This window comes from Dermochelys coriacea, chromosome 3 (genome assembly GCF_009764565.3).
Source record: "Dermochelys coriacea isolate rDerCor1 chromosome 3, rDerCor1.pri.v4, whole genome shotgun sequence".
NCBI classification, from domain to species: domain Eukaryota; kingdom Metazoa; phylum Chordata; order Testudines; family Dermochelyidae; genus Dermochelys; species Dermochelys coriacea.
In genome coordinates this window covers 197,688,140-197,715,424 of record NC_050070.1, presented here as the reverse complement: position 1 = coordinate 197,715,424, position 27,285 = coordinate 197,688,140, and the positions used below count along the sequence as shown (strand labels likewise).

General features: G+C 39.5%; 1 protein-coding gene and 1 non-coding gene across 5 annotated transcripts in view; both read left to right on the top strand.

Moving 5' to 3' along the window:
* The window catches only part of MACROD2 (mono-ADP ribosylhydrolase 2), a 1,347,099-nt gene extending 1,326,454 nt beyond the window's left edge, over nucleotides 1–20,645 (top strand). For 2 of the 4 annotated variants that reach the window (XM_043512065.1, XM_043512066.1), the window contains 3 exons: nucleotides 9,795–9,881; nucleotides 13,334–13,402; nucleotides 16,728–20,645. In XM_043512065.1, coding sequence (XP_043368000.1) covers nucleotides 9,795–9,881; nucleotides 13,334–13,395 — 149 coding nt within the window. In that variant the 3' untranslated portion in view covers nucleotides 13,396–13,402; nucleotides 16,728–20,645. The remainder of the gene's footprint in view (nucleotides 1–9,794; nucleotides 9,882–13,333; nucleotides 13,403–16,727) is intronic. The other 2 variants (XM_038394327.2, XM_038394325.2) reach the window with 1 other exon arrangement.
* A 6,319-nt stretch (nucleotides 20,646–26,964) lies between these two features.
* Nucleotides 26,965–27,069, top strand: LOC119854115. Its single transcript, XR_005292355.1, has one exon. It is a non-coding gene; the product is annotated as a U6 spliceosomal RNA (small nuclear RNA).
* Nucleotides 27,070–27,285: the final 216 nt, after the last annotated feature.

Genomic DNA, 27,285 nt, shown 5'->3' with positions numbered 1-27,285 from the left:
TGCCCATCCCAAACAACAAACAAGTGATACATTTTGAAAATAAATGTCCTGTGTTCCACACATTGACATTGGTAGTTTCTCATTTTTATAACAGAATAGGTAAATATAGTCTGGGAAGAAGAAAATACTTGTTTAAACTGAAAGGGACCAGATCCCCAACTGGTGTAATTTGGTCCCATTTCATTGGCTTTTAGGATTAGAATCTGGCCAAATGTTTTGAAAACCTAGCAAAAGGTCAAAAATTGCAACAAAAATGAAGGAAAGGGGGAAATCGTAGATTCCAAGGCTATAAGGGACCAGTGAGATCAGTCCAAGTCTAGGGTGACCAGACATCCCGATAAAATCGGGACTGTCCTGATATTGAGCAGTTTGTCCCATGTCCCGACCGAAGTACGGTCGGGATGCCATTTGTCCTGATATTTTGTTTCGAGCACGGCTTTTTTTATTTTATTTATTTTGCTTAGGCAGCAGTGACAGGCAGGGGGAGCACCTTTTCAATTGTTATACTCACCCGGCACGTCCGGGTCTTCGGTGGCATTTCGGCAGCGGGTACTTCTTTCTTCGTCGGCAAGATTTATTTCCCGCCGCCAAACATGCCGGGTGAGTGTAACAATTGAAAAGGCGCCCCCCCTGAGGTGGTCCCAATATTTTGGGTTTAGCATCTGGTCACCCTATGTATAACACAAGGCATAGAACTTCCCCAAAATAATTTCTAGCTGTTAGAAAAGCATCCTATCTTGATTTTAAAATGGTCAGTGATGGAGAATCCATCACTGTCCATAGTAAATTGTTCCAGTGGTTTATTACCATTACTTAAAAATGTATGACTTATTCCCAGTCTGAATTTGTCCAACTTCTAGCCATTGGATCATGTTGTACCTTTCTCTTCTGGATTGAAAAGCCCATTATCAAATAGTTGTTCCCCATGTGGGTACTTTCAGACTCTAAATCACCCCTTAACCTTCTCTTTGTTAAGATAAAAAAGAAAAGGAGTACTTGTGGCACCTTAGAGACTAACAAATTTATTTGAGCATAAGCTTTTGTGAGCTACAACTCACTACAGCTTATGCTCAAATAAATTTGTTAGTCTCTAAGGTGCCACAAGTACTACTTTTCTTTTTTGCGAATACAGACTAACACGGCTGCTACTCTGAAATTTGTTAAGATAAATAGACTCGAGGCGCTCACTCCATCACTATAAGGCATGTTTTCTAATCCTTTAATCATTCTCATGGCTCTTCTCTGAACTCTCACCAATTTATCAGCACCCTTCTTGAATTATGGACACCAGACAAAAAATGGACATGGTACTCCCACAGCAGTCACACCAGGGCCAAATACAGAGGTGAAATAATCTCTCTATTTCTACTTGAGATTCCGTTGTTTATGCATCCGAGGATCACATTAGTCCTTTTGGCAACAGCCTTTCCATAGGAGGTCATATTCAGCTCATTGGCCACCACAACCCCCAAATCTTTTTCAAATTTGCCAAGAGAGACCTGTAATCATGGTCTACGTTCTTTGTTCTCAGATGTATACATTTATATTTAGCCATATGAAAATGCATATTGTGCGCTTGCATCTAGCTTACCAACCAAATGAAAAGGAATCAATCATTGTACTTTTGTATCACTTTCTTTGTACAAACATTAATTTTCTTAATGCCCCAGTGTGATCTGAAAGTATTATGACTTCATAGGGTTTACTTGGAGGAGCAAGGCTTACAGCACTGGGTCCTTAAATTGAAAACTCCTCAGGGCAGATAATGTGTCTTAATTCTATGATTTTTAATACAAGCAGGCAACATTTTAGTCATGTTATAGAGAAGCAATTTAAACATTAACAAAAGCTTCAGAGCACTCCATTTTAGTTATTCCCTACAGTAAAGTGCTTTTCTGATGAGCGATTTCATATCAAGAACTATTGAAGAAAACTAAAGCTGGTGCCACCATGGCCCCTTATACAGCTAGGACCCCATTAGAGTGAAAACTTGAAAGGACTTTTCTTAAAATTATATGCCCCTGTATTCGTTAAGAGCCTTCTGTGTATATAGACTTGTGCTTTTGCTATAAAAAGAGACAAAAGGTACAAAGAGTTCCTGATGGGCATTACTGAGCTGAGAATCACCCAATTTGTGTGAATCCTCTGGGAGCATATTGATGAGAGATTGCCCTCCCATTACTGCCACCACCTTAGAGGAAGGGAAGCATAATGAGATTTACCAAGAGTGTGCTCCCTGGAAGGTAAGGGAGAGAAGCTAGTCTGAGACATTTTCAAAGTTACATTTTAAAATCGGCCATTTCCATATTTCATAACAGTGCTTGGGAGCGGCAGCCACCCCTTCTATAAATGTCAGCGCAGTGCTTCGGCTTTCAGATACAGATCCACATGCACAGACACACACAGCTGGCATGATGCCTACTGTACTGGAGGTATAGGGAGCCTAATGACATGTCCAGCACACCAGAGGGTGAAGGTAAACTTTCTGTTCCAACACTAAGGAGCTGCTGTGTGCATGTCACTAGTCTTGACATCCCAAGCCTAGCATCAAGAGACAGCACTCGCCTTTTTTGAAGGAACAGATGAGCTTATGTCACAGCAAGTTCAAATGCCTCTGAAATCTGCATGCTTTCCTTTCCTTTCATCCTGCAATGCCTAAGTGCTGAGTTTTTGATCAAGGTAAAACTCTCCCGATTAGCAGATGGTGAGGTTTGTCACTAATGAAGCTGCATTCAGCAGCAGTATGTAAATTTACACTGATTCAGCTCCTGTAGGTTCAGCTGTGGTTTCCTGACCTATGGTTGGTGAGTGTAAGGGAGAGTATCTGTCCATAAAGTTTCTCAAAATTATAACAAAAAAGGTATTGGAATGTCCTCAGTCTCAGGGTACTACCAGTATTATGATTGATGATATAAAAGTAGGTATATAAGTAGGTAGCATGAATCTTCCGTGAGTTATAATATTGGTTTGGTCAAAGAAAGGTAGGTCACCAGGAAGGGATGTATCAAACATGAGTCAAACTGAGCAAAATCACTCTCGTGGCACGGAAAGCTTCAATTTCTAAGCAAGGCAGCATTTATAATGCTACTAAAAACAAAGTACATGAAGGCTTGACAGTAACATTAGCAAACAGCCACAGTGAAATGACTGAAAAAAATCAGCTCTGTCTACTTGCAAGAATAAGAAAAATGGAATTGTTTTTGACAGACAAGACAATGCAGCTGGGGGGGTCGGAAGAGTTTGTTTTGTTTTTTGTGGCTGTGGATGAAAAATTGCACTATTAGCTTTTAGCCAGAAGAATAAAGACCCCTTTTTTCAGTGTTCTACCTAATTAGGAGAAGTATATTTACACCTAACATTGAGATATTAAGTTTTATATAATAGATAGAATGGAAACTGGGTCATTCAGACTAATTCCAACACAGACTTCATATTTTTATATAAACAAAAATTGAGGTTTGAAAGAAGTTTCCAACAGTGATTGAAATGAGTAAGCTATTTCTAGAGCTGAGCAAGTAATTCATAATGAAATTTTATCTTTTTTTTTCCAAATTGTCCATGAACAGAATATGATATTTTCTCAGAATTACTATTTTCATTGCCAAAAAATATTGGTCAGAGTTTTTTGTGAATAATTCTGTCTTTTCCAACACCCAAGTAGATCCAATTACAGATAGAAACATTGGTCTGTAGTTCATTACTAGGGCTGTCTGAATTCAGGAAAAAAAATTGAGGGTTGTTTTTTTTTTTTGTTTTGCTTTTTGCGGGGGGAGGGGGATTTGTTTTGGGTTGTGTTTTTTTTATGTCATGCATCAGAACACAAATAGAATCATGGGGTTGGAAGGGACCTCAAGAGGTCATCTAGTCCAGTCCCCTCCACTCATAGCAGGATTAAGTATTATCTAGACCATCCCTCACAGGTATTTGTCTACCCTGCTCTTAAAAATCTCCAACGATATCTTCTGATTTTCATGCCGGAATACTCAGCTGGAATGTGGGAGACCCAGGTTCAAATGTCAGCTCTCCCTGATTCAGAGAAGGAAATTGAACCTGGATCCCTCACATCCATGGCAAGCACCAGATTATAGAATCAGTCTAAATCTTTCCTGTTTGAGCTGTTCCACTTTATATGATGATTAATTAATTATTAATTGGACCAGAAAGAAACTGATTCTATAGCCCAGTACTTAGGGCAATCACCTAGATTGTTGGAGAACCTGTTTCAAATCTCTGCTTCAAATCAGACAGAAAAGGGTTTGAAACCAAGTATCTCCCATGCCAAGTGAATACCCTAACCAACTGGCTATTCTGAGGTAGGTGTCTCCACTTGACCAGAAATTCCATCCTGGACCTTCAGATCCTTTGGATGCGTCAAGATTTTCCAGTTTAAAAAAAAGAGTTTTGTGACAAATTCCAAGTCAGCTCCGGTCATTAGAAAGTGTGCTTTTTGCAAATATTCAGAGTGAAATCCTGGCCCCATTGCCCTTGATCTCAGAGGAACCAGATTTAAACCACACAATTCAGAATTTTAAAAGTGAGCTATTTAATTGGACAGGCAGGTCACATGGTGTATTTCTCTTGCCTGGTGGGATCAATGGGAATCAATGTTCTTGCTGATAATTCATGTTTACAAATTGCAAATTCACTTTCCCACAAGTATGCTGAAAAATATGTTTAAAATGTTCTGTTTCTGTCAGCTAATATGTCTGGAAACAACTTATCAATTGAAATGTATATACAAAGGGACCTCAAAAAGGGGGTTGAACACAGCTGTAGCAAATTTATTCATCAATCTAAGTGATTATTGTAAGCACTGTTCACTCAGCTCTAGTTAACTTGTTCATCAGAACTGGTCAGGAATTTTCAATCAAATAGTTTTTCATTAAAAAGTCCCGAAGTCAAAACTGAAATCTTTTGTGGCAAAGAGTCCATTTCCAACAAATTTCTTGACTCGAAAAAATGTTGGAAAAAAATTTCAGAATTATCAAAACATCCCATTTCAACATTCAGCAAATGAACACTTCTGGCTCTTGTGTTTGAAATAACTTTTCTTTTAGAAATTTACGCTAATTAGAGTAAAAAATAAAATTAAAAATGTATCAGTGGACCTAAACTGATTTCTCTTTTCTTTATCTTTTCTTTATGGTTCATGAACATCTTCAAGATTTTGACTTTTTGACTTGATTTGGAACAAATTTAAATCATAATTCTATGTTTATAACATTATAGCCTTTCACAGTTTAAATCAATGTGGTTTCATAAATTCAAATCGGTGCATCCTATTATTGCCATCTTTTCTCTTGTTCCCAAAATAGACTCCAAATTTCCTCAAAGTACCATTACCTTGGGGACCTATACCTGCACAGCCACCTGATCCACATATTCCAGAAGTAGAAAGAATCCAAGAAAGAGGAAGCAGTTGGATCAGGAAAAAGGGATGACACACATTGAAACACACAGGCCCTATCCCAAGCCCACCTCCGAATGCCCATCCATTGCCAGGGCTGCCAATGTGCATTGTGTGAATTTGGGTGGGGCAGGATTACAATGCTAAATTGCTGGCCAGGTCAGGGGTTGGTCCAGTTTCTTCACCACAAGTAAGCAGAGAGTATGTATGAGAAAGGAGCAAGCACTCCTCTGAATATGTGCCTTGGATAACTCAAACAGGATCAGGACATTTTTAAAAAACAATAGAAATGTGGAGGGGTTCATGTGTTAAGTAAACATGTATGTAATGTTTCTCCAGGAAGAAGGGTAGAGTTCTCGGAATGGAGGAGCAGGCATTATGTTATGTCTTTGATATCGTAGTGGGGGCATTCATCTTGGAATTGTTTGTTTAATAATGTAAGCAATTAAAGCAAACTTTTTTTAAATGAACTTAGTCCATGACCCTCTAATGAGTAATGCATGGGTGCAACGGTCCACCTACATCTCTGCAGGATTGAGGTTTCAATCAGAGATCCAAAATCCATTAGGAATCACTTTAGTGATGTCAGTGGCCCTTGGATCAAATCCATAGTGTGTGAGCAGTTGTCATGACACTTGCCGAATTGATTTTATTTCATTTTAAAGCATCCATGTAAATTTTCCTCCATGTATAATTTGATCAATATCTGTATAGCAAAGCTTTGATTTTCAGCATAGCAGAAGCTAATTGAGCTATTCACATCTGGTAATAACGAGTTTCATGGGTTTGACTATATAATGGTCTGTAAGAATATATAGTTACCTAGTATCTTCAATGTGTATAGATGCAAAATTATGTATAGGTCATAATACCTTGGGTGAAGAGGTCTATTTATTCCTTTTCATTATTAGATTATCAAGAAAACATGAAAAATCAACCCAGGTGTCTCTTTTCTGTACCCACACACTTGTAAAAACTATACTAATGGGTATTCTCCTTCATGCATCACATCTCTCATTTAATTTAGTGAACTGCAGGTGAATTTAGGACTTCATCTGTTCAAAGAAATAATTTGTATTTAACTTCAGCTGCTTGGAGCTATTGACATATTGTAACCACAGAGAACATTTTAAAAAGAATACCTACGGGATTTTCCAAGTTCTGAGCAAATATTTGCGTTACGTATTTAAAAGCTGGCTGGAGGCACTTTGCATACATCCTAGCATCCTTCCTGTACTGTATGCCTGCCTTTGTTTACTGCTTTCCCTAGTAATATAACCAGCCTACAAAGAGAGTTAGGATAATCTAGTCTGTCAGTAGTACAATTGGTAATTGAAATTGAAAGTGGTATCTCCCAGGCTCCTTCCATTTTAGTATCTCTCATCTCCTGCTAGAAGCCCTGCAATACACCTTTTTGTTTGTGCTCTGAGCAGCAGCAATCAAACTGGGAAAGGGGGGGAAAAACAACTGTGGAACAAATTGCTTGTCGAGGCAGTTCTTGTTTTGATCCGATTCAGCTGTTTATGTGAAATGGACTCATTTCTCTGTGGCACTCAATTTTATTGCACAGCAGGAAAGAAGCAGTTTGGAATAATACCTGTTCCACCGGCATGTCAGTATAATGAATGCTTACCATTCTCACACACACACACACACACTAGCAAGTTAGTGTGAACAAAATGAAGATTTACATAGACAAGAGCTTCACAGTCCTTTGGAAAACTTGCTAATGTAATAGATAGAGGCTAGAGCCACTTTACAAGTCCTGCAGCAGAATTGCTGTTTGTGTTAAAGGCTCTAAATCCCCCTTTACCTTTTCCTCTGTGGATTACTGAGTCCTAACATTGCTGCTGACAATGATTTTCAACACTGGCAATATAAAGCATGACCCAGAACTCCTTGAAAGCTCTGTTGTGAAATTAGGAAGTAAAAGAGACAACATGGAAATAGTTCTTGTGAGGTATTTGGTTTTTTTTTTTTTTAATTTGCTACTATTGCTCCTCTCTCCAGTGTCTCTCTGTAGGCCAAATCCTGCAAGATGCAGCATGCCAGCTCTGAAGTTCTGAATGCCCTCAACTCCCACTGATTTCACCCATGCTGGACCAGGCCCTAATTAGCAAGAGTCTTTTCTTTAATTTAGCTCTATCTTTTTCCCAGCACGCTGCCAGTAATGCTGTATGCCTACCAGCTACACAGGAGAATTTCTGAAATTCAAACAGAAACCTTTCTTCAGTGTAGTGAAGTCAGGCATGCTGGCTAGCTAATGGGAGTTTTGGGGAGAGAACCTGTGAACTTCACACAGACATCTTTAGTGCCTGACAATACCAGCACAACTAGATATCTCTAAATGTTATAGAAATTGGGAGTCAAGGTATAGCCTGTCCTATCATGTCTAGTTTATTTGGTTAATAGACAGTCTTTTAAAGGAGGAAAAGTCTGATGCATGAAGCATCAACTGTCGGTCAGAATGTGTTGGTATTTAGCAGGGATCCCAAACACACACATCAGATGTTGGGGAAGTCTCAGTAGGAAACATCTGAAATCTCTCCCTGATGCTTTGACTGCAGAATGATTGCTTTTCTGACTTTTTGTTTTTTAAGTAGCCCTTTCTATAAGCTGTTCAAAAATGTAGCAAGACCCTAATAAGACCATTCAGTGTATCCTCATTGATCAAACAGTGTTTTCATGCTAATCCAAATTTCACACTGATTTTGTTGGAAGAAATTGGTTAGTGACTTTGAATGTGCATCTTCACTCTTGCACTTGGCAAAATATGGATATGCCTCAACATTAGAATGACATGGTTTTGTCCATCATGAGAGTCAAAGACAGAGATGGGTGAAGTGCGTGGAAAGTTTAGGCTCATTGGTGTATAACAAACCTCCAAGGAAAAACTTTATTTGCTATCCAGAATTCTCAGGAGAAGTCCTGACGTTTTAACATGCATACAAACTTGTCACTTCAGGACTTCACTGACATGCAAACTATAAAATCACAGATGTTTACAGGCATTTCATTCATCTAGAAGGGAGGCTAACTTTCACAACTATGAAGGAGGAGGAAGTGCTAAAATTATGGTTCACTGAAGGATTTTTAAGTCAAGGATTCTACCAAAGTAGTCGGTGACAGCTCAGACATGGACACTTAGATGCTGCCTGTTTCCCCATCCAAATGGCTAATTGAGTCTATCCCTGTCAAGCTGCTTCTTGGTTATGTTTTCTTGTTTTGTATTCTCTGCTTCATTGGTTGCTGCTTTTGTGTTTATTCACAGTACCACCATAAATAGTGCAATTAAGGCTACTTAAAAGATTAACATTGTCACCGCAGGCATTGCAGAGGAGAATAAAATCTCCATCACAATGCATTTTCTCTGGCAGGTACCATGGCAAAGCAAATTCATTGAAGCAGCCTTAGTGGTACATACATGTCTCTGGACAGAATAAACATATAACCTCAAAGCTCATAAATACAACAAACAAACAAAAAAAAACCTCCCTAGACTTCTATCAAAAGGGTGAGGGGACTGCTGTTTATATGACTCTAGAATGCTTTCTCTGTCTCTGTTGTTGAAGAGATAAATTGTTCCCTCTTAAAGGTGTTCCATTTTGAAATGTTTCAATGTTCGGTATACTTTGCTATCTCAGAATAACTACCAAATTCTCTCAATTGCTTAACAACCAATCGTTTGAAATCTTGTAGCTTAGCCAAAGGGTAGGTATGATGAGCTTTATAGTTGCCACCAAATACCAAAGTGCCATAATGGAAATTAACTAAAAATTGGTCTCTTGGCAATACTAACTGGTAGAATTTGGAGAGAGCCATGAATGAAACAACATAAGCAATTCTTCTATGTTTTTCATTTATAATATTGCTAAGAGATTGAATCTGAGCTTCCAGACAAGCCTGAAGCAGAAGAGAGAAAAAAGTTGAGTTCCAGCCATAAAATACTTCTTCATACATTTCAATTCTAGGTTGTGTATGACTATTCAGTGTGTATCTATTTTTGCTCTGCTAGATAGAGAAACCTTAAATGTATGATTAGGTCCACATCCTACAATGCATTTTATGAACAGAAGGTATTCTTCAAAAATGATCAGAAAAGAATGGCAGGGAGGCAAAATCACACATGATGTGGTTTTAACAATCCCACTTTAAAAAAAAAAAAAAAAAGCACAGATCTATGTAGACTTTTAAGCAATTCCTTTAAACCATGTCCTCTCCCTACATCCCGTGCCCTTTTCTTTAATGGCTACCACTACGGAACATCAGAGTCCATATAGCTAAGAACATACCAGTGGATTATCAAAAGAAAGTGCACATATTGAATCTGAGAATTATACATAAATAAGATAGTGTACATGTTTTCTCGCCTTTGGCGTTTTTCTAGGAGCAGCACAAGGGAAAGGGAAGCTTTCTGCAGAGGCAATGACAGTTGAAAATCCATGTGACACAGAAAACATTTCAAGTAATGGTTGTCTGGTGTTTTAATATCACACAAAACAAATCTAACATGCTGACTAAATACATAGAACTAGTAGAGATGCCTTATCTAAGGTGTGTGTGTGTGTGTGTGAAAATGGCTCCTTTTTTTAAAAAAATTGTGAACTGTCTAATGTTTCTTATCCCATTATAAAATTCAAAACATATAAAGATTTTAGTAGCTACCCCCAGGCATCCTAGCTCTTGTTTTGTAATTTCAGGTACAATTCCACAGTGATAAGTGCTTTATAAAGGCTGATATTTTAGATATACAGATCTAAATATTCAATATTGGCTCATCCAAAGGGCCATTTTCAACAGCTTACTTATAGAATATGGATGTTGGTTTCCAGCCATTATTAGCTTGCTCACTCTTTTCACTGCTTTAATAATATGGTGACCATTCCTTTTATTTCAGTTTAAAAAAAAATACCTGCATCTTGATTTACTGACACAATAGGAATAAGAGAAAAATGAAAAAATACCTTAAGAAATTCCAAAACCACCAACTTTGTTTCAAAGTTTCAGTTTGTTTCAATTTCCTGGTCACATCATTTGCAAAAGCCATGCAATTAAAAGCAAGGAAATAAACAGTTAATGACATCACAAATCTTACACCATCCATATAAAGAACATAAGCAAGTTACTCTCAAGTAAAAAGAAAGAAACGAATATTTTGTCACAACACAACAACTTTACTCTGACCATAAATAAACGCACTCCTTCCTTAATAATCTGGGAATATAAATAAAAATATATAAAAAGGATTAAATATTTATTAGAAATTATCTGAAGAAACTAATGATGTTTGCAATTATTGGCTTAATTCAACACCTTTCTTTCATTGGGAATATAGCACACACACACACACACACAAATCTTTCAGGGGGAAAAAACGACCACCATCAAGAGGTTTCTCTTCCTCCCCTTTTATCCATCTTCTCTATTTAGATTATCAACTGCCACTCCTGACTAGTTGCCCTATAGCAAATAGTTTCATTGCTTGTGAGAGGATGCCCCACCTCCGAGGCACACTAGCATAGCCAATGGCGGTTGTCGTGCTTTCCGTAATATGGGCCATATGCTTGGTTATTCTGAAGCTTTCCCTCTCTCCTCTGACTGGGAATGCATTCACTTCTCCAGCTATGGGAAAATCTTTCTCTAGTAATGTTGAGAGCCACAAAGGAGCCCGCTGCTGGGGGGAGAAGTGTTAGTGACTCAGAGGAGTGACCCAAACCCACAAAAACTGAAAGGGACAATTTTGGAGACGCTGTACAGAGAAACACTGTAATTCCCATCTTCATTTTTTTAAAAATCCCTTTCCCAGTTGATGTTCATTGAGTTTATGTTCAACCTCACTGAAATTCTCAACCTGCCCTGTGAGGCTGAGCCTTAGACTTACAAGGTGCTCCTTTTGGTACATAGAACAAAACACCCTAGGCCCTTAACCTATCCCCTCCATGACACTTGTAAGGTTATGTTACTGTAGTGTGACCCATTGATTGTTTTAGAAGCTCTCCAACCCTGGGTGAAATCCTGGCCCTATTGAAGTCCACGGCAAAATTCCCAATAACTTCAAGGGAACTGGGATAGCACTCTTGCTCTTACAGCAGGGTGTGCTAGCCCCACTTCAGGAACAGACTTCAATGAGATTTACAGGTGCTTAGCACTTCTCAGGACTTGCTCTTGCATTTGTATATCCACTGCATCCTCTTCGTCCAGGGGATTGACAATGTCCGCTTATGGCAGAGAACCTCCAGTCAAGATTTCTGGCTGGGAGTGAAATTAATTTACACAGTTTCTGAACTGTGTCCATGCAGGGCTTTGTTTTTCTCACTGGTGGGTATTCTGCACCCCAAGCAAAGTCCTGTGGAGCTCCCCTGTTCTGCACTGTAATCCTCGAGTCCTTGTTACAACCTTCAGTCTAGCTCTAGGAGGATTGGATGGGACTGTCGTCAAAGCCTGCAGTGCTGCTCCATAATTGCCCAAAGAGGTTGCTGAGAAATGTGAAGTATATCTCCCCATCAGCACCCCTCACACACACACACACACACACACACACACACACACACACACACACACACATCTGAGCAGGATTGCACAGTCCACAAGGAGATGATTGGCTGCTTGTCACAGGAATAAAAATGAAGGCAGGCTTACCGGTTTTTGATGCTTTGGTCTGATATAACTAAACATCCATTTAATTAAAAATGAAATGAATTAAATTTCACAAGTAATTAGTCTAGAGTATGAACTAGGTCTTTTGGTATTCTCAGAAAAACAACCACATTAAATTGGCTGACATTTTGAGGTTTTGAAAAAGCTACTATTGCACATGCACAATGGCTCCTTTCCTTAATGTTTTTTGATTATGCATTTCATTTCTGCTATGCAAAAGCCTATTAAGAATAATCCACAAACCATAACTAAATACATGTTGCATCATTTCTCCATAATCTGGAGTGGATACTTTTCCTATTACACATTCATTCCATACACCACAGGAGCTATTACCGCATCTGTTCTGAATATGAATGTTGAATCATTCACAAATAACTCATCAAAACCCGACCAGGTGTATTGACATATTGAGTCAGAAGGAGCTTCACACCCCGCGACATTGAAGCAGGACAGTTTTTTCCTTTTTGCTCAGTTTTCAAAACTTTCATTTGGATGCTACAGTTTTCCCAAGAGACTCCAACTGTCAGCAATGGATGCACAAAAATGCCCATACCAAACACTTAAACTCTACCATAAATGTAAATGACAAAAATGGGTTTACCATAAAGAGTCTCGTTAAAACCCACAAAAATAAAGCAGTTCAGAACAAAGGCTGAGAGTGCATGTTGAAATCATCCCGTTTTATTTAAGCATAGCTAGGACCTCATGAACAAATCTCCTGTGCCATATGTTCTGTGATTCCTTTGGCACTATACGGAGAGTGAGACAGCCTTCCTTTTGAATTATACCTTGTTTTTTATATTTAATGAAAAGCATGTGATGCTTTTTTATTATTTAATGTTATACTATTTAAACCATTAAAAAATGTGAGATCAGCATTTAATTGTGATGTAATTAGCGATGGGTCCAAATTCTGAAGTTCAGGACAGAATCCAGACCCAAACTTTCCCCAAAGTTTAAGGTGTTCAAATCCAAGATTTTTGTTTGGGCTATTATAGAGACTTTGAGAAAATTCAGCTCTAACCAAAAGTCTGGGGGGAATCTAGATTCAGAGGTTCTCTAATAATTTTGATGTGTATCTTATTACAGAACTGTTCATAATCTACATTAAATAAGGAAACCATTAAGACGATCTTATATAAGAGAAAGCTACAAAGACTTACAGCAAAGATATTTTAGAGCTCTATTCCCTTAGGTTAGGAGCAGCTATTACTTGCCAGGATGAACTTGACCTGAAGTTTGACAACCTTATTGTTTTGTTTTCAGCTGAAATGAATAGTCAGGTTGAAAGTATAAATGAACTTTCAGAAATGCAGCCGGAAGATTAACAAATAGGTAAGTCTCCTATGACCAGTGTTTCACTGCAAGTATGCATATCCATGCAGATTCCGTTTGGGGAAAAAAAGATCTGTTGTATTAATGGCCCAAAGGTGTAAACATGACCCAATCACTGTTTAATATTAAACAGTGTTAAACAAGGTCTGGGATTTGGTGTACAGAGACCTCAGCCTGCTTAGTACCATAGCAAACACACTATTAAACACCCTTTTAATCTTTTACTAAAGATACAGAAAAGAAGGAAAAACAGTTAATGCATTTGAAATGCAAAGCATTAAATAAGGCTTTCATTTTAACAAGATTTCGTGTTCCTTTAGCTGGAGAGAATTTTTAGAAAGAAACACACACAGCTTTGTTTGATAGTTCCTTAGATGATATCCAAGATGGCAACAATGGTCTTATTGGGGAAAAGAGCAGACGTTAATTGAGATGAGCTGAAGTTGCTGCTCTTAAAGTCCAGTCCTGTTTCATCCCAGGAGGCGGTTGGGATTCAGCTGGAGCTGGTAGGGAGGGTGATGTCATGTGGATCCATCTCTCTGGCCTAGTCTGGTCAGGACATCCCTCAGGATTAGGATGAAAAAGGTCCAGTGTGCTATCCAGTGGAGTGGCAGTGGGGTAAAGCTGCTCCAGCAGCCTCTCTCTCTCATCTTCCATATTCTGCCCACAAAGTCTTTTTTTTTTTTTTTCAGGACCCAAAAAGGGAGTGGTGGATGGAACAGGCCAGGTGCTCATTATTTTGTCCGCCAATTAGGCTAATATTAGACTCACACAATTTGGTTTGTTAATTTCTAGTTCCACATCTTCTGTTTTTACTAAGAATGATTTTTAACATAATCCTTTAACTACATCATTAGGTCCTTTCATTTAGTTTTTCTGTCTCCTTTTCATACCTTTTCCCATCAATGTTTATTTTAATAGATTATTGTGACATGTTATAAATTTTTGCATATTTTTACAGTAGATCTCATGTTTAGGCCCAATTATTACAACAGATCTAAATACTATGATTAAAATTGGGGTGACCAGATATCCTGATATTATCAGGACCATCCCGATATTCAGGACTTTGTCTTACAGAGGCAACTATTACACCCCATCCCCTGCTGTCCCCCAAAAAAGTGTCCTGATTTTTCACACTTGCTATCTGGTCACCTTAATTAGAATATACAGCATTAGAAAAAGCAAAATGGGGGAAAGTATTAATTATGTGACATTAATTGTCACATAAATAATATAATAGCATTCTGCAACTGTAATGTATTTAGATGTGTATGGTCTTAGATCAGCAGAACCCAGATAGCAGCAATATTAGCAATGGAAAAGTAACTGAGTGAATGTTTTTTTTTTTTTTTTGGTCATTGCTTAGGAAAATAAAAAGCAATTTATACTAGTTGGAATTAAGTTCAGTTCTCTGAAATCTGTATTCTGGGAACAACAAGTTTGTGTCATCAGGCTTTTATGCCCTTGGCTCTACAATGCCTAACGTCTCTTCTAACTAGACTCCTGTAAAACAAGGCTGAAGTCAGTTGGCTGCCTTTTTGAGCTTTACTGCTTTATATACTGAATGATGGTGCCATTGCATGAGTGCACAATTGTTATTGCAGCAAAAATGGAAAAGAATAGTTATGTTCATAGACAATAAACAGTCTGACTCCTCGATAAAAATGAGTAATATGCTAGAGATAAAAAGTCCCTGGCACATCCCAATTACAAAAGAAAATGTTGATCCTTGCTGAAGATATACAGTTTCAAAGCATTACTACACACCTCTCCCCCTGTATAGGGCTATTATAAGATGCCAATATCATATATAGCAAGATGTGTTATTTATGCTCGTAATGGGATTTCATGTAGCTCAAGACCAAATATAGAAGCTTTACAACAGCAGCCGCTGTGTCACAGAGATTTAAAAAGCAAGGTCTTATTACAGTGTATACCCCTTTGTCCTTGTCAGTATATTGGCAATATGCTGCTATACTGCATGAGAGAGAAAATATGGCTGATGGGATCCCCATTAAAAAATAGTGAAGCAAAAATAAAAAACATCTTAAGGATTACTTTTGCAGTTCTCCCTTTCTTTTTCACCTTTTCTTAGCTTCTGATTATGCATTCTGTTAAAACGCTTACCATTTAAAAATAGATTAAAAGGCTAATACCGTCATTGATTTTAAAAATATATTTATCAGCTATAACTGCTTTCACATAAATGGAAAGAAATTTGTCTTTCATACATTGTTTTCTCACTAAAATTAGTACATGCATATGTTTTGGGATGAGATCATTTAAACTCTGCTCTCTGAAAGTGAAGCTTGCATTAATACAGTATTTAGCATTCAACTAATTAATTTTCTCAATTCCAGTGTGAGGTACTGCAGTACTGCCCCCATTTTACAGAGATGAAAACTGAGCCGGAGGAGTGAAGTGATTTGCCCAGTCTCTGTAATATTTTAATGACAGATCCAGGATTAAAACTAAGGCATGAATTACGTTCAGCTGTTTGCTCGGTCCCCCAAACCATACTGCCGCTCTGCTTTGATTGCAAGCAGCCAGGTCCACACAATGAAAAATCGATCATCTTGTTAAACTTTAAAGGCTCTGAACTCTCTAGGATCTTTAGGACCAAGCAGATATCTTTGGGACAGTGGTTTACTGTTATTTTAAGAGCATTCTATACACTATTCCCAAAATGCATATCAAAAATCCCTAAGAACTCTAGCATGATTACTATGTCCTTGATGTCAACAAACATAAGACACATTATTCAGCATTTTGTTTTTAAAAAAACGCAAAATATGCTCTAGGAATTATTTGGGAGGAGTTCTGTGGCCTGTACTATACAGGATATCAGACTAGATGAGCACTAGGGTCCCTTATAGCCTTGGAATCTATGGAATTTTTGAATTTCTAATCACTGTTACACAATAATGTCAGCCATCAGCACCATTAATTCATACAGGTATGCTTGGGACTACAGCCATAACATCACCGTGGTTGGTTCCTGCCTACTTTGTTGCTGCTAGTGCCAAAATCACAGCTGCTTCATGCCTCTTTATTTTAGTCCTGTTTGAGGACTATGTTATCAAATACTTCCATGGCACCTTGCTTGCCTATGTGTTTATAAAGTGCTGTCCACACATGTGATGCTATAGAAATAATAGTGTCTTATTTTACTGCTGTTACATGCCTCCCATATTTTGCACGTGTGTTTGGCAACAGAGACATGAGGAAACTGTATTAAAAAGACCCAGCTAGCCATTTGGGTCACTGAAAACTTTTGATTTTGATTGAATTAACTATATCATTTTTTTTCTCCCCATCACAGAGGAACAATATGAGAGAAGAGAACAATCGGGTGAAACATGAACGGCAGTCATTAGCATTGTATGGCATCATTCTAACTATCGGCAGAAAGCGCATCGGAAGTTGCCCTATGGGATGGGAGGGGCAGGGAGATAAGGGAAAATGAATCTTTGTTTTAATTCTTCTTAATTCTCAATTGCATTTTGTTCTGTAAATCTGTTTTTAAAAAAAGCTTCCCTACTTTGGTCATGATGTCCCACTTCAAGCAATCTTTTGCATTGTCCTGGCAATTATAGCAACTTCTAGGTCCTGGGTAATATTGGAGATGCTTATTCTCCCCCCCCCCTCCCCACACACACACACACACTCTATCACTAGCCTCTGAATCTCATTTCCAAATGAGGGGACATCATCCAAGCAACTGGTGGGAATGGGATTTTTTTGGATTCTCTGGGATAAATTTGGGGCTTTGGCTTGAGGACGTGGACTGCCACAAAGCATCATAAACCACAGAACACTGTGTATCTTAGGAATTTTAAGAACAGCTGTTCCAAACTATCCCTGTATTGATAGTGAAGTTATAGCACAGTGCCCAACTCCAGCAACATCGGTCAGGAATTCCTGACTGCAAGCGCCAGTGCAAAATATTTAGAGCTTTTAGAACAATGACCCCTGCCACTATGGAGATAATAAAAGAGCTAGGAGTGTTTCCTAGTGCACAGTAGAATCCAACCTAAGCTTCACACTATATACTTGGAAATCTGGATGCTTCAGGATGCCTCATTGCTGTATTCCTCACTGGGAGAATGGAGACATCTGTTGCCCATTGCTGATCTATTTAAATCTTGAGTATGATTAGCATATCCTTTGCGTTGTATCTGGTCATAGCACAGCATGTGATGCAAAGTAATGCAGTTAGTACATCGATTCTGTTCTTTTCTAGTGAATTTGCACTTCTAAAAGTAAATAATTATTTTAAGCGGGTACTTAAAGTACTTGTGGGCAACTAATATTTTGCACAGCCTGTGAGTAATGGAGGATAACAGGCATTCTGCATCCAGCACATCTTTAAATATAGTTTATGGCTTTAACAACTTCACTGTACCTTGTGTCAGCCCTCATTATATTTACTGCATATGCATGATTTTTAAAAATGCAATTAACAGTTATTTGGTTAAGAATGTTTTACCATATGTCATTTGTTCTGCCAGCAAGTGCTGCATTCAGAAAAGAGGGCTTATGTACATTTTTTCAACAGTACCGTAAATTAAATTGATACACGAGACTGAAGGAACACACAGCATGTGTCCAGGGTCTGATGTTCTGCAAAATATTTTTTTTAAATATTCCGAGATTCTGGTTTTGTTTGAATATGTACGGTCTTTCCCCCAATCCTGAAATGATTACTGACTGGCATGCAAAAAAAAAAAAGTTGAGGAGATTGAAATGTATTGGCTCTATTCTGATCAATGGATTTGTGCCAAGTTCACACTGATATAACTGTGAGCCCTATATGTATATAAACAGTTTGACGGCTGCTGGCATTTGCAGGTTGATTGGAAATAATGATGGGACAAACCGGGATCTAAAACAAGACCTGCAGATTTGTCTCTGGGAGTGTGGCCATTAGGAGTGGCTGACATCTTCCAATAAGCTGATTTTATGTACCTCTAGCACTGGAGCCACTTGATGACCCCTGGGGGGGGGGAGGGCATTGTCTGCAGTCACTTCCTGTGGCATTGTTAGGGAACATGGGGTGGGGACTTCCAAGGCTTTTGGATTTCTGTTTGGAGGCTAGTAGATATTTCACTTTAGCATGATCAGCTTTGAAAGAAACTAGGTTTCAGATGTAATTAATCCTGTTAGTGCCTGTTAAAACACTGCCAGGATTATACTATAGTTGCTGTGTGGGGTCAGAATGCATTTTGGACATCCCTTCCCCTATCCTTAGATGCTTCTATGCCTCTCTCCTTTTCCATTCATGTTAGCTTGACCGAAGATATCTTCGGGGCCCCACACGGAACACACCCCTGAATGTTATTTTCCTTCTGTCCCTACATTTGTTTCTGGCTGATTCCAATTGCAGCAGTCAAAGGACCAGCAGCTTGTGTATCTGCATGATGCACATACGGTATGTTTCATTATCAAATGATTTCTCTTTAAATAGCCTGTCATAATAGAACTGATACCGTTTCTGAGGGAAAAAATAAATGTATTGGGTAACAATAATGTTAATCCTCCTTTTGTGTGTCTTCTTTAAAAAGACAAAGATTGAAGGGCTCCCTTTATTTGTAGAGCTAGGGGAAACTCCTCCATAAAGCATTTGGAAAGTCAATTGGTGTAAGCTTTCTAAAGTCTGGTGGGAAACTGTGTGGGCCAGATTTTCAGTTTTAAATTGTCACAGCTCCACTGAGTGTGGTTGAGGTAGGGCAATATCCACAAGTCATGGATCTAGTCCTATGTATTTAATTCTGAAGTTGTACATGTATGATTTTTCACAGTCTTCCACGTACAACACTAGAGAACTGCAGGCTGCTGCTAGCTGTGTATCCTCAACGTTAGTGAGATTCAGGCTCAGCAAGGAGCAGACAAGGAAGATCAATGCGAGAGACTGATTAAAGAGGTGTGTTCAAAAATATACAGAGAGACAAGACAATCCTTAAACTCCTTGGCAGTACTGACTGATATTAAAAATAATTAACTCCATAAATACTTCAGGTTAGAGACTCCTTATAACCCGTGATAGTAATTTCATTGCTACCCTCGTTTATCCTTGGTTCTCTTTAACAGCAGTGATTCTTTGAAGCTGTGGAACTTTTGCCTGAGGACTCTGCAGCAAGTGTGAAGCACAGGCAGGAAGTGTAGAGTAAGAAAATGTATGATTAAATCTTAACAGTCCAATTTTCAGTCATGAGTGTGTAGCTTGATTTCCTTGCTTTTTGTCAATGTGGCTTTGGGGTTGCATCTGTTTAAGATTTTTTTAATAAAAAAATTAATAAAACGATGTATGCACAGTTAGGCAATTTGATTCTGAGCTCTTTGGTTATTGCTGGACTGGTGCACCCTAAATGCAGCCACTATTGATTTTGCTGGAGCTACAGAAGTAGAGAGTAGGCTCTGTAGAAGAATAAATATCAGAAATGGATTAATACCACTATAACAGGGGTTTTGGTTAACAACTAAAATTTTTATTACAATATGTTCTGTATAGAAAATAGAACCCCTAAATTAGTGGTGTTTGCATCCAAATATTAGAATATGCTTTCATTGTTCCAATTGAAAAAAGTGCTTATTCTACAATTAGGAGCATCAATCTATTTTTCCTCCAGCTAGCGATTGCACTGATGACGGACAAGTTTCCTTTCATACAGGCTTACAAAGGAGATGTCTGAGACACTGTCTGTAATATCGGGTCACATATTATTCACTACAGCTAATTGTAAATCTTTCTATGGTGCGCTGAAAAGCCTCATTGTGAATTAACACTGTTCTGCTTTATGCATTTGATTGAAAAAGATATTTCTCTATATGCAGTGCATGTCTGCTTTGCTTTTAAAATTACAAAGTTAGCAGAATATGTTGGATATATTTTCTTGGGGAATAGGGGGTTTTTATCATACGATTCATCAAGGATTTGCCTTACCCTGACATTTGTGATATAAAGGAAAGTCCAGAAAAATGTAATTTTCTTGATCAAAAATATGTTTTTACTTAAATGCAAATAAATGTAGTCTATTGCTTGCAAAATATATGATATAGTGGCTAAATAGGTTAACATGTCTCTTTTTTGTTAATCTGAGATTTACATGCTGAATTTCCTTATGAATCTGTTGTTTTTTCCTTTGTCTATGCCATACATCTGAAAACTTAAACTAATGATGCCTTCATACTACAATGTTTGTTAAAGCAAAATGTTAATAAAAACTTGTTCTGAGGACAAGACTGCACTGCTTGTGTTTTTCTAACTTTGCTGATTATGCAAGTCAATTTTGTGATTAATAATGTTCATTTCAGATTTTGAATCTGGTTGTAACTATGCATTTCAGATTCCTCACTTAAATATATCTGTCATCTGCTAGTTATTTCTTGTAAGAAAACGATAAAGCTGAAGGATTTTATTTTTGGAAAACAATCGGCAGTGAAATGAAAGCTTTTCAGCTTAGAGGGGGAATGGTTGATCAGTTTAATCATATTACTAAACTAGAGACTTCATAAAAATCCTGGCAGATATACTGATCCTGATTCTCTGTCACTCTGCACCTTATAAAAAGAACAGGAGTACTTGTGGCATCTTAGAGACTAACAAATTTATTTGAGCATAAGCTTTCGTGAGCTACAGCTCACTTCATCAGATGCATGCAATGGAAAATACAGTAGGGAGATTTTATATACACAGAGGATATGAAACAATGGGTGTTACCATACACACTGTAATGAGAGTGATCAGGTAAGGTGAGCTATTACCAGTAGGAGAGAAAAAAAAAAACTTTTGTAGTGACAATCAAAGTGGGCCACTTCTAGCAATTGATATAAACATGTGAGGAAGAGTAGGGGGGGAAAGCTTTATACAGGGTAAAATGGATTTATTTGGGGTTTGGACCCCATTGGGAGTTGGGTATCTGAGTGTTAAAGACAGGAACACTTTTTTGTAAGCTGCTTTCAATTGAGACTACAGCTGTTAGAGGATGTGATTCAGACCTTTGCAGCAGGCTAGCGGGTCTGGCTCAAACCAGGTAAGGCACTGAAGCCCTAAGCTGCCAAGGCAGGAAAGCAGGGGCAGAAGTAGTCTTGGCACATCAGTTGGAAGTTCCCAAGGGGGTTTCTGTGATCCAACCCATCACAGGGCCTTCTCAGTCTCACCAGCCTCAGCCTTGTTTTTAGCCTTGGCAAGATGGGCTTGGGGATAAAGCAGTCCCTCTTGGCTGCACAAGGGCAGTACGCTCCTTCTCTCAGCCAATCTTTTAGGCTTGTTTTTCTCCCTTAGGGGAGGGAATGCAGCCTCCCCTCCTGCTGAGGCCTGCTGTCTTGCTGCTCCTTGCCTACTGGCAGCTTGACTTCCCCACTCCCTCTCTCCCCAACTGCAGAGGGTTTAACTCTCCTGTATGAGTTAAGGATGCAGCCCTTAGTTGGAATCAGCTGATACTAACTGCCCTCAGGTAACTCCCTCTCAGCTGATCCTAATTGATCTCTGGTAACCCCATCTCAGCTGAACCTGACGGACCTGTAGTCACCCCTCCTCAGTTGATAGGGAGGAGGGCCTTTTTCCCATCTGGGACTGTTTTCTACCCTGCCCTTGCAGCTGTCTGTCTTGAGTTTATCACAAAGTTTATATAAGTTTGACAATTTAACAAAGAAATTGATATGTACCAGGCTTGTTCTCCCAAGGGGAGTTCCTGACACACTGCAAACCAAATGCACTGCTTCAGGTAGAATAAACAAACAAATTTATTAACTATAAAGCTAGATTTAAGTGATTATGTAGTCGTTTACATCAAAGGTGAAAAAGTGCTGCAAAATCATAATGGTAACATTTCACATCATTTCGGACTAGTGTAAATGTCAACACAACATAAAGAGTAATGGAGAATCAGGCCTACTGTGAGGGAGTTTGGATGGGAGGGCAAGATTTTCAGTTTTCAAGATTATTGACTAGTGATTTTATAAGAGCACTGGTATTCAACATTTTCTCAAAATCGGACCATTTTAAGGTGTATGAAGTTGGGCATTAAAATCACTAGTCAAGTGTATAGAAGAGAATGGAAAGTGAAAGAATACATAATAGTGTGATACAAATCTTTTATTGGCTTGATTGGCACCTTCATGTATTCTGTATGCCACATATTTTACAGAAAAGAACTACTCTAGAAATGTTTTAGAGAGGGAATGTTTATTGTTGGGATTTTTTGGTACCCCTCCACCCATAAGCATTGGCTGAGTAACAATGAGTCAAACTATATACAGTAGTTTGCTGAGATATAGTTTTCAATGCATAAATGTCATTGTTTCAATGTCCACAAACGTCAAACTCTAGAAGGAAGCGCCATTATTATGAAGTTGGGAAGCCTATCTTTCCAATGATATAAATGAAATGTTATGAAGTCATATTTCTGGAGAGAAAAAAGCGGACATTAAATCCATTATTCATGTAGGACAAAATATCATTCATCCCTTATCTTTGACAGGTGTAATGTTGGGAGAGAAGCTCCACTTTTGGAAAAGTAAGAAGGAAATATTCCTCTAGCAAGGTAATTTTTTTTTTTTTTTTAAAAATGGCAGATATTTAAAGCTGCTTAGAGGTTTGGAATGTTCCAAGGTCTTCCAGTGGAGATGGATTGCTGGGCAGAGCCAGATGAGACAGGGAGACACATATGATAAATGCACTTTATCACATCGGCAATGTATTATGCGAGTCTGCAATTTGTCTCAAGCTGCCATCTCCACACAACTTATGTTGACATAAGGAGGTGGCAGAATAAATGTGGCCGGTCTAGTATGTTTCCATGGCAGTTTTATAAGACTGATATTCAAAATATTGACAATGGAGTTCTCTAGGGTATGTCTACAGTTTCCGGGGATTGACACTGCGGCAATCAATGTACTGGGGGTCGATTTAGTGGGTCTAGTGAAGACCCGCTAAATCAACTGCAGATCACTCTCCCATCGATTCCGATACTCCACCGGAATGAGAAGAGGAAGGGAAGTCAACAGGAGAGCGCAGTAAGTTGACCTCAGCTACGTCGAATCCAGCTATGTTATTCACATAGCTGGAATTGCATAACTTAGATTGACTTACCCCTGTAGTGTAGACCAGGCCTAAGTGTTTGCAGACTACTGAATGTCAAAGGTGAGGTGCTAAGGCCCAGATCCTCAAAGGTATTAAGCACCTAACTCCAGAGCTGTCCCTTGGGTACGGTGGATCGGGGCGACTTCCCTAGGCCCCGCACTTTGGGGGGCCTCACGAGTGGGGAGGTGAGATGGGTGGGCAAGTGGGGTGAGGAGCTGAACAGGGGAGGCAAGTGGCAGGCAGGCCGGGGGGCGAGGAGGAGCCCGCTACCAGAACCTCCCCCTTCCCCCAGCACCTTCTGCCTGCCAGCGGGCCCCATCAATCAGCACCTCCCCCTCCCTCGCTGTGCCTCCCATCTGCCACGGATCAGATGTTTCGTGGTGTCAGGAGGTGCTGGGGGGGAGGAGGGAGGAGCGAGGGTACAGCGTGCTCAGGGGAGGGGGCAGAACTGGGTGGGGAAGGGGCGGGAAGGGACCGGGCAGGGCAGGGCGGGAAGGGATGGAAGCAGGGCAGGGGTGCCTTGGGGAAAAGGGTGGGGGGGTCTGGGCAGAGCTGGGGGGCAGAGTACCACCCTCCCCCCAGCAGTTTAGAAACTCGCTACCTATGTCCCAGGCTCCGCACCCTCCTAGGGACAGCCCTGCCTAACTCTAATTCATTTCAATAGGGGTTAGGCACCTAAATACTTTTGAGGATCTGGGCCTAAATCCCTCCTGTGAGATACAGACACCCTTGTCTCCCGTATGAGTTAAGGATGCTTAACAGAATGCTCTGGCTACCAGACCAGTCTGTTAAAAAACTACTGCTCTAAATGAGCTGCGAGCACTTTTAAAATTGGTGTTGATTTTTTTTCCATGTAGTATAAAACTCTGCACACAAATGCATGTTTGTAAAGATGCTTTTTTAACCTTTATCCATTTCTGGAGGTGAAAGCTGTATTGTGGGATTTTAATGAGTCTTGTATCTCCTTATTTCTTAAATAAAAATATCAGGAGATGTTTAAATACCCAGGTAGCACGTTCCACTAGAATGATCAGCAACAGTAAGTAAGTAAGTAATTTGCAGTAAGTGGCAAATCACTGTTAATTTCTTTGGAATTCACTGATAAAATATTAATCATAATGAACTCCTCTGGGGAAAAAAAAGTCCCTATTAAAATGCAGCCAGTTAAGGAGATACAAAGCCCACTGTAAAGCAGAAGAGCTGCTTAGTGAGTGTACTCCAAATGGGTGTAGACCTGTGATTACCGTAAGTGGTCACTGTTGACTTCCTTGGAAATTGTACACACCTGAAAAATCAGTCCTTAGATGTCTCTGCATTTCTGAAGTGGGCAGCTGTGGCCACATGTACCTGATTGAAGATGGTGACTTTAAGGAATAATATTTAATTAATACAAAGTTAAAGACTTCAAAAAGAGAGATTGAGACAGAGTCACATAAGAATATCCCATCCTCCAGTGATTAGGGACACTCTGAGAGGTGGGAGACCCCAGTTCAAATTCCATCTTGTCAGGTAGAGGGGGAAATTGAAGTGGCATCTCCCACATCCTGGGTGAGAACGCTACCCACTTAGGGGAGTTAGCTGTGCACAAAACATCCTAGCAGATAAGGCCATGCAGGCAAGTTAGCTGGATCAACCCGTATCTTCACATGTGGTTTTAGGATCGCAGTGGGGCTTGTTGGGAGATATGCATGCATCTGTATGGCAGTAGCGTGCATGCCTTCAGGAAGAAATTTAGGCAACTAGGGAACTTTTACATTCAAAATTCAGGCACTGCGTAAGTGTAGGTGCCTACAGATGTTTTGTGGATTGCAGTAACCCCTAAATCTGGGATTTAGGTGCCTAAATTCTGGATTCTAGTGAACTCTAGATCAGACGGTCTATGCTGTTTGCCTTACTTCTGTAATTGCATTCATTCACAGACCTGGATACACAAGTTATATTTTTAAAGTAATTTTTTTAACTGCGCCAGTAAGTACTAGTAAGTACAGCAAAGGCCATCAGTGAAGAAGAAGGAGGGAGAGATGACAGAACTGAAGGAGCTTTTCAGAATCCTCATGTGCTTCTTGATTCAGGATAAGGGTGCCTCACAATATCTATCATGAGGTCTTTGTCACGTAGCAGATATAATGGGACATGAGGTGGGCATGATGGGAAGTTGCTGATACGTAGCAGATATAATGGGACATGAGGGGGCATGATGGGAAGTTGCTGATAAATGTAGCTGTTATGTTCTTGCATAATCTGGTTGTGTTGGCCCATATCATCTGGAAGTGATGTCACAGACAGCATGGGATTACTGCTGGATGATGATTGTGGGATTTTAGTGATTTGATCATTAATCTTTATTTAGTGGATGAGACTTCCCATCACCCATCTCTTTCCTACCTGGAAATGGTTAATATGATTCTTGTGAAAAGCTTTGAATTTAGAGCTGACTTCAGTGAGATGTAAGGTCACTCAACTCCTCACCAAATCAGGGTCTTATAGCACAGATACTAACATCCCCTACTGAACCACAGGAGGGTGCACGTTCTTTATTAATTTTTTGAAATGCCTCCTCTAGGTCATGCTCTCTCCATGCTCAGCTAGTCCTTGCCCGTTCCACTGAGCAAAGAGGTCAGTTATTATGGTGGTTTTGTGAGATGGAACTGAAATCAGACTGCGAACACCAACTCATTTTACGTAGGCCTGCAAGGAGAGACGTTGGATGGGAATGCCTTTTGATCACTGCCCTTTGAGGATGGATTTGAAATGGTAACCTACAGGTAAAAAGCTCTTTATCCCCTTTCCCCAGGAGTCCCCAGGAATTATCTTTTCAAAGCAGGATGAAAGTAATTTTCCTGTGTCAGAGACAGAGAATGAGATCCAAGAGTTAATCCAATTACTAATCAGTACGAAATAACAGAAAAGATCCATAAGCCAGCTGGCCAATCAGAGAGGTGTTGTGAAATTAAATTCCCTCTACTAACCTTCCAGTTATGTCACACCATCTCAGCACCAGCAAGGGATTTATTTTTATTTTTGCAGAGGAAAAGGAAATCAGAGACCAGCTGTTGAAATTAAGTAGATTACTGATTCCCCAAACGCCACTGCCCCCCCGACATATTGTGATGACGAACATTTCAATTTTAACTAGTGAATGCTCCAAAAGTTCCTCTCCTAGTACAGAGGCTGTGGCTGACTCACAGTCATTGAAGGTGAATGGTGACACATCCCCTTAGCAATCAGAAGCTACCAACAGCAATGCCTTCAAAGAGTGTTTCTGTGTGGTTATTTCAAGAGCAGCTGCTGGTGCATTACTAGAGTGAAAATCCCTCTATTCAAGAGACAAGAGGATTATTTGATGCCCCTAGTTAGAGAGAGAGAGAGAGAGAGAGAAAAAAGGCAGCATCTTTTACTGATGCTGTTCACTCTGGCCATTAATGCAGTCACTACCCCATGTACTTGATTGTGATTACAGCATCTCCTCTGCTGCTACTGCTTCGGCAGCACATCTACTAAAATTGGAACAATACAGAGACAATGAGCATGGCTCCCGAGCAAGGATGGCATGCAAATTCATGAAGCATTCCTTATTTTTTATTGCTTCTGCCCCCATGCTATCTTTGCCTCTTTTTAAATTGAAGTAAATTTAGGAGCTTTGCTGCCAGAGGTTCTCTTTGGAACCTACTGCAGGGCCTTGGTCTTGGCTATTCCTCTCTAGTCCATGCTCTACACCATCAGTTCTCAACCTATTTACCACTGTGGGCCACATATACAGCTCTCGATGTGCGATGTGAGCTGCAGCCACACAATA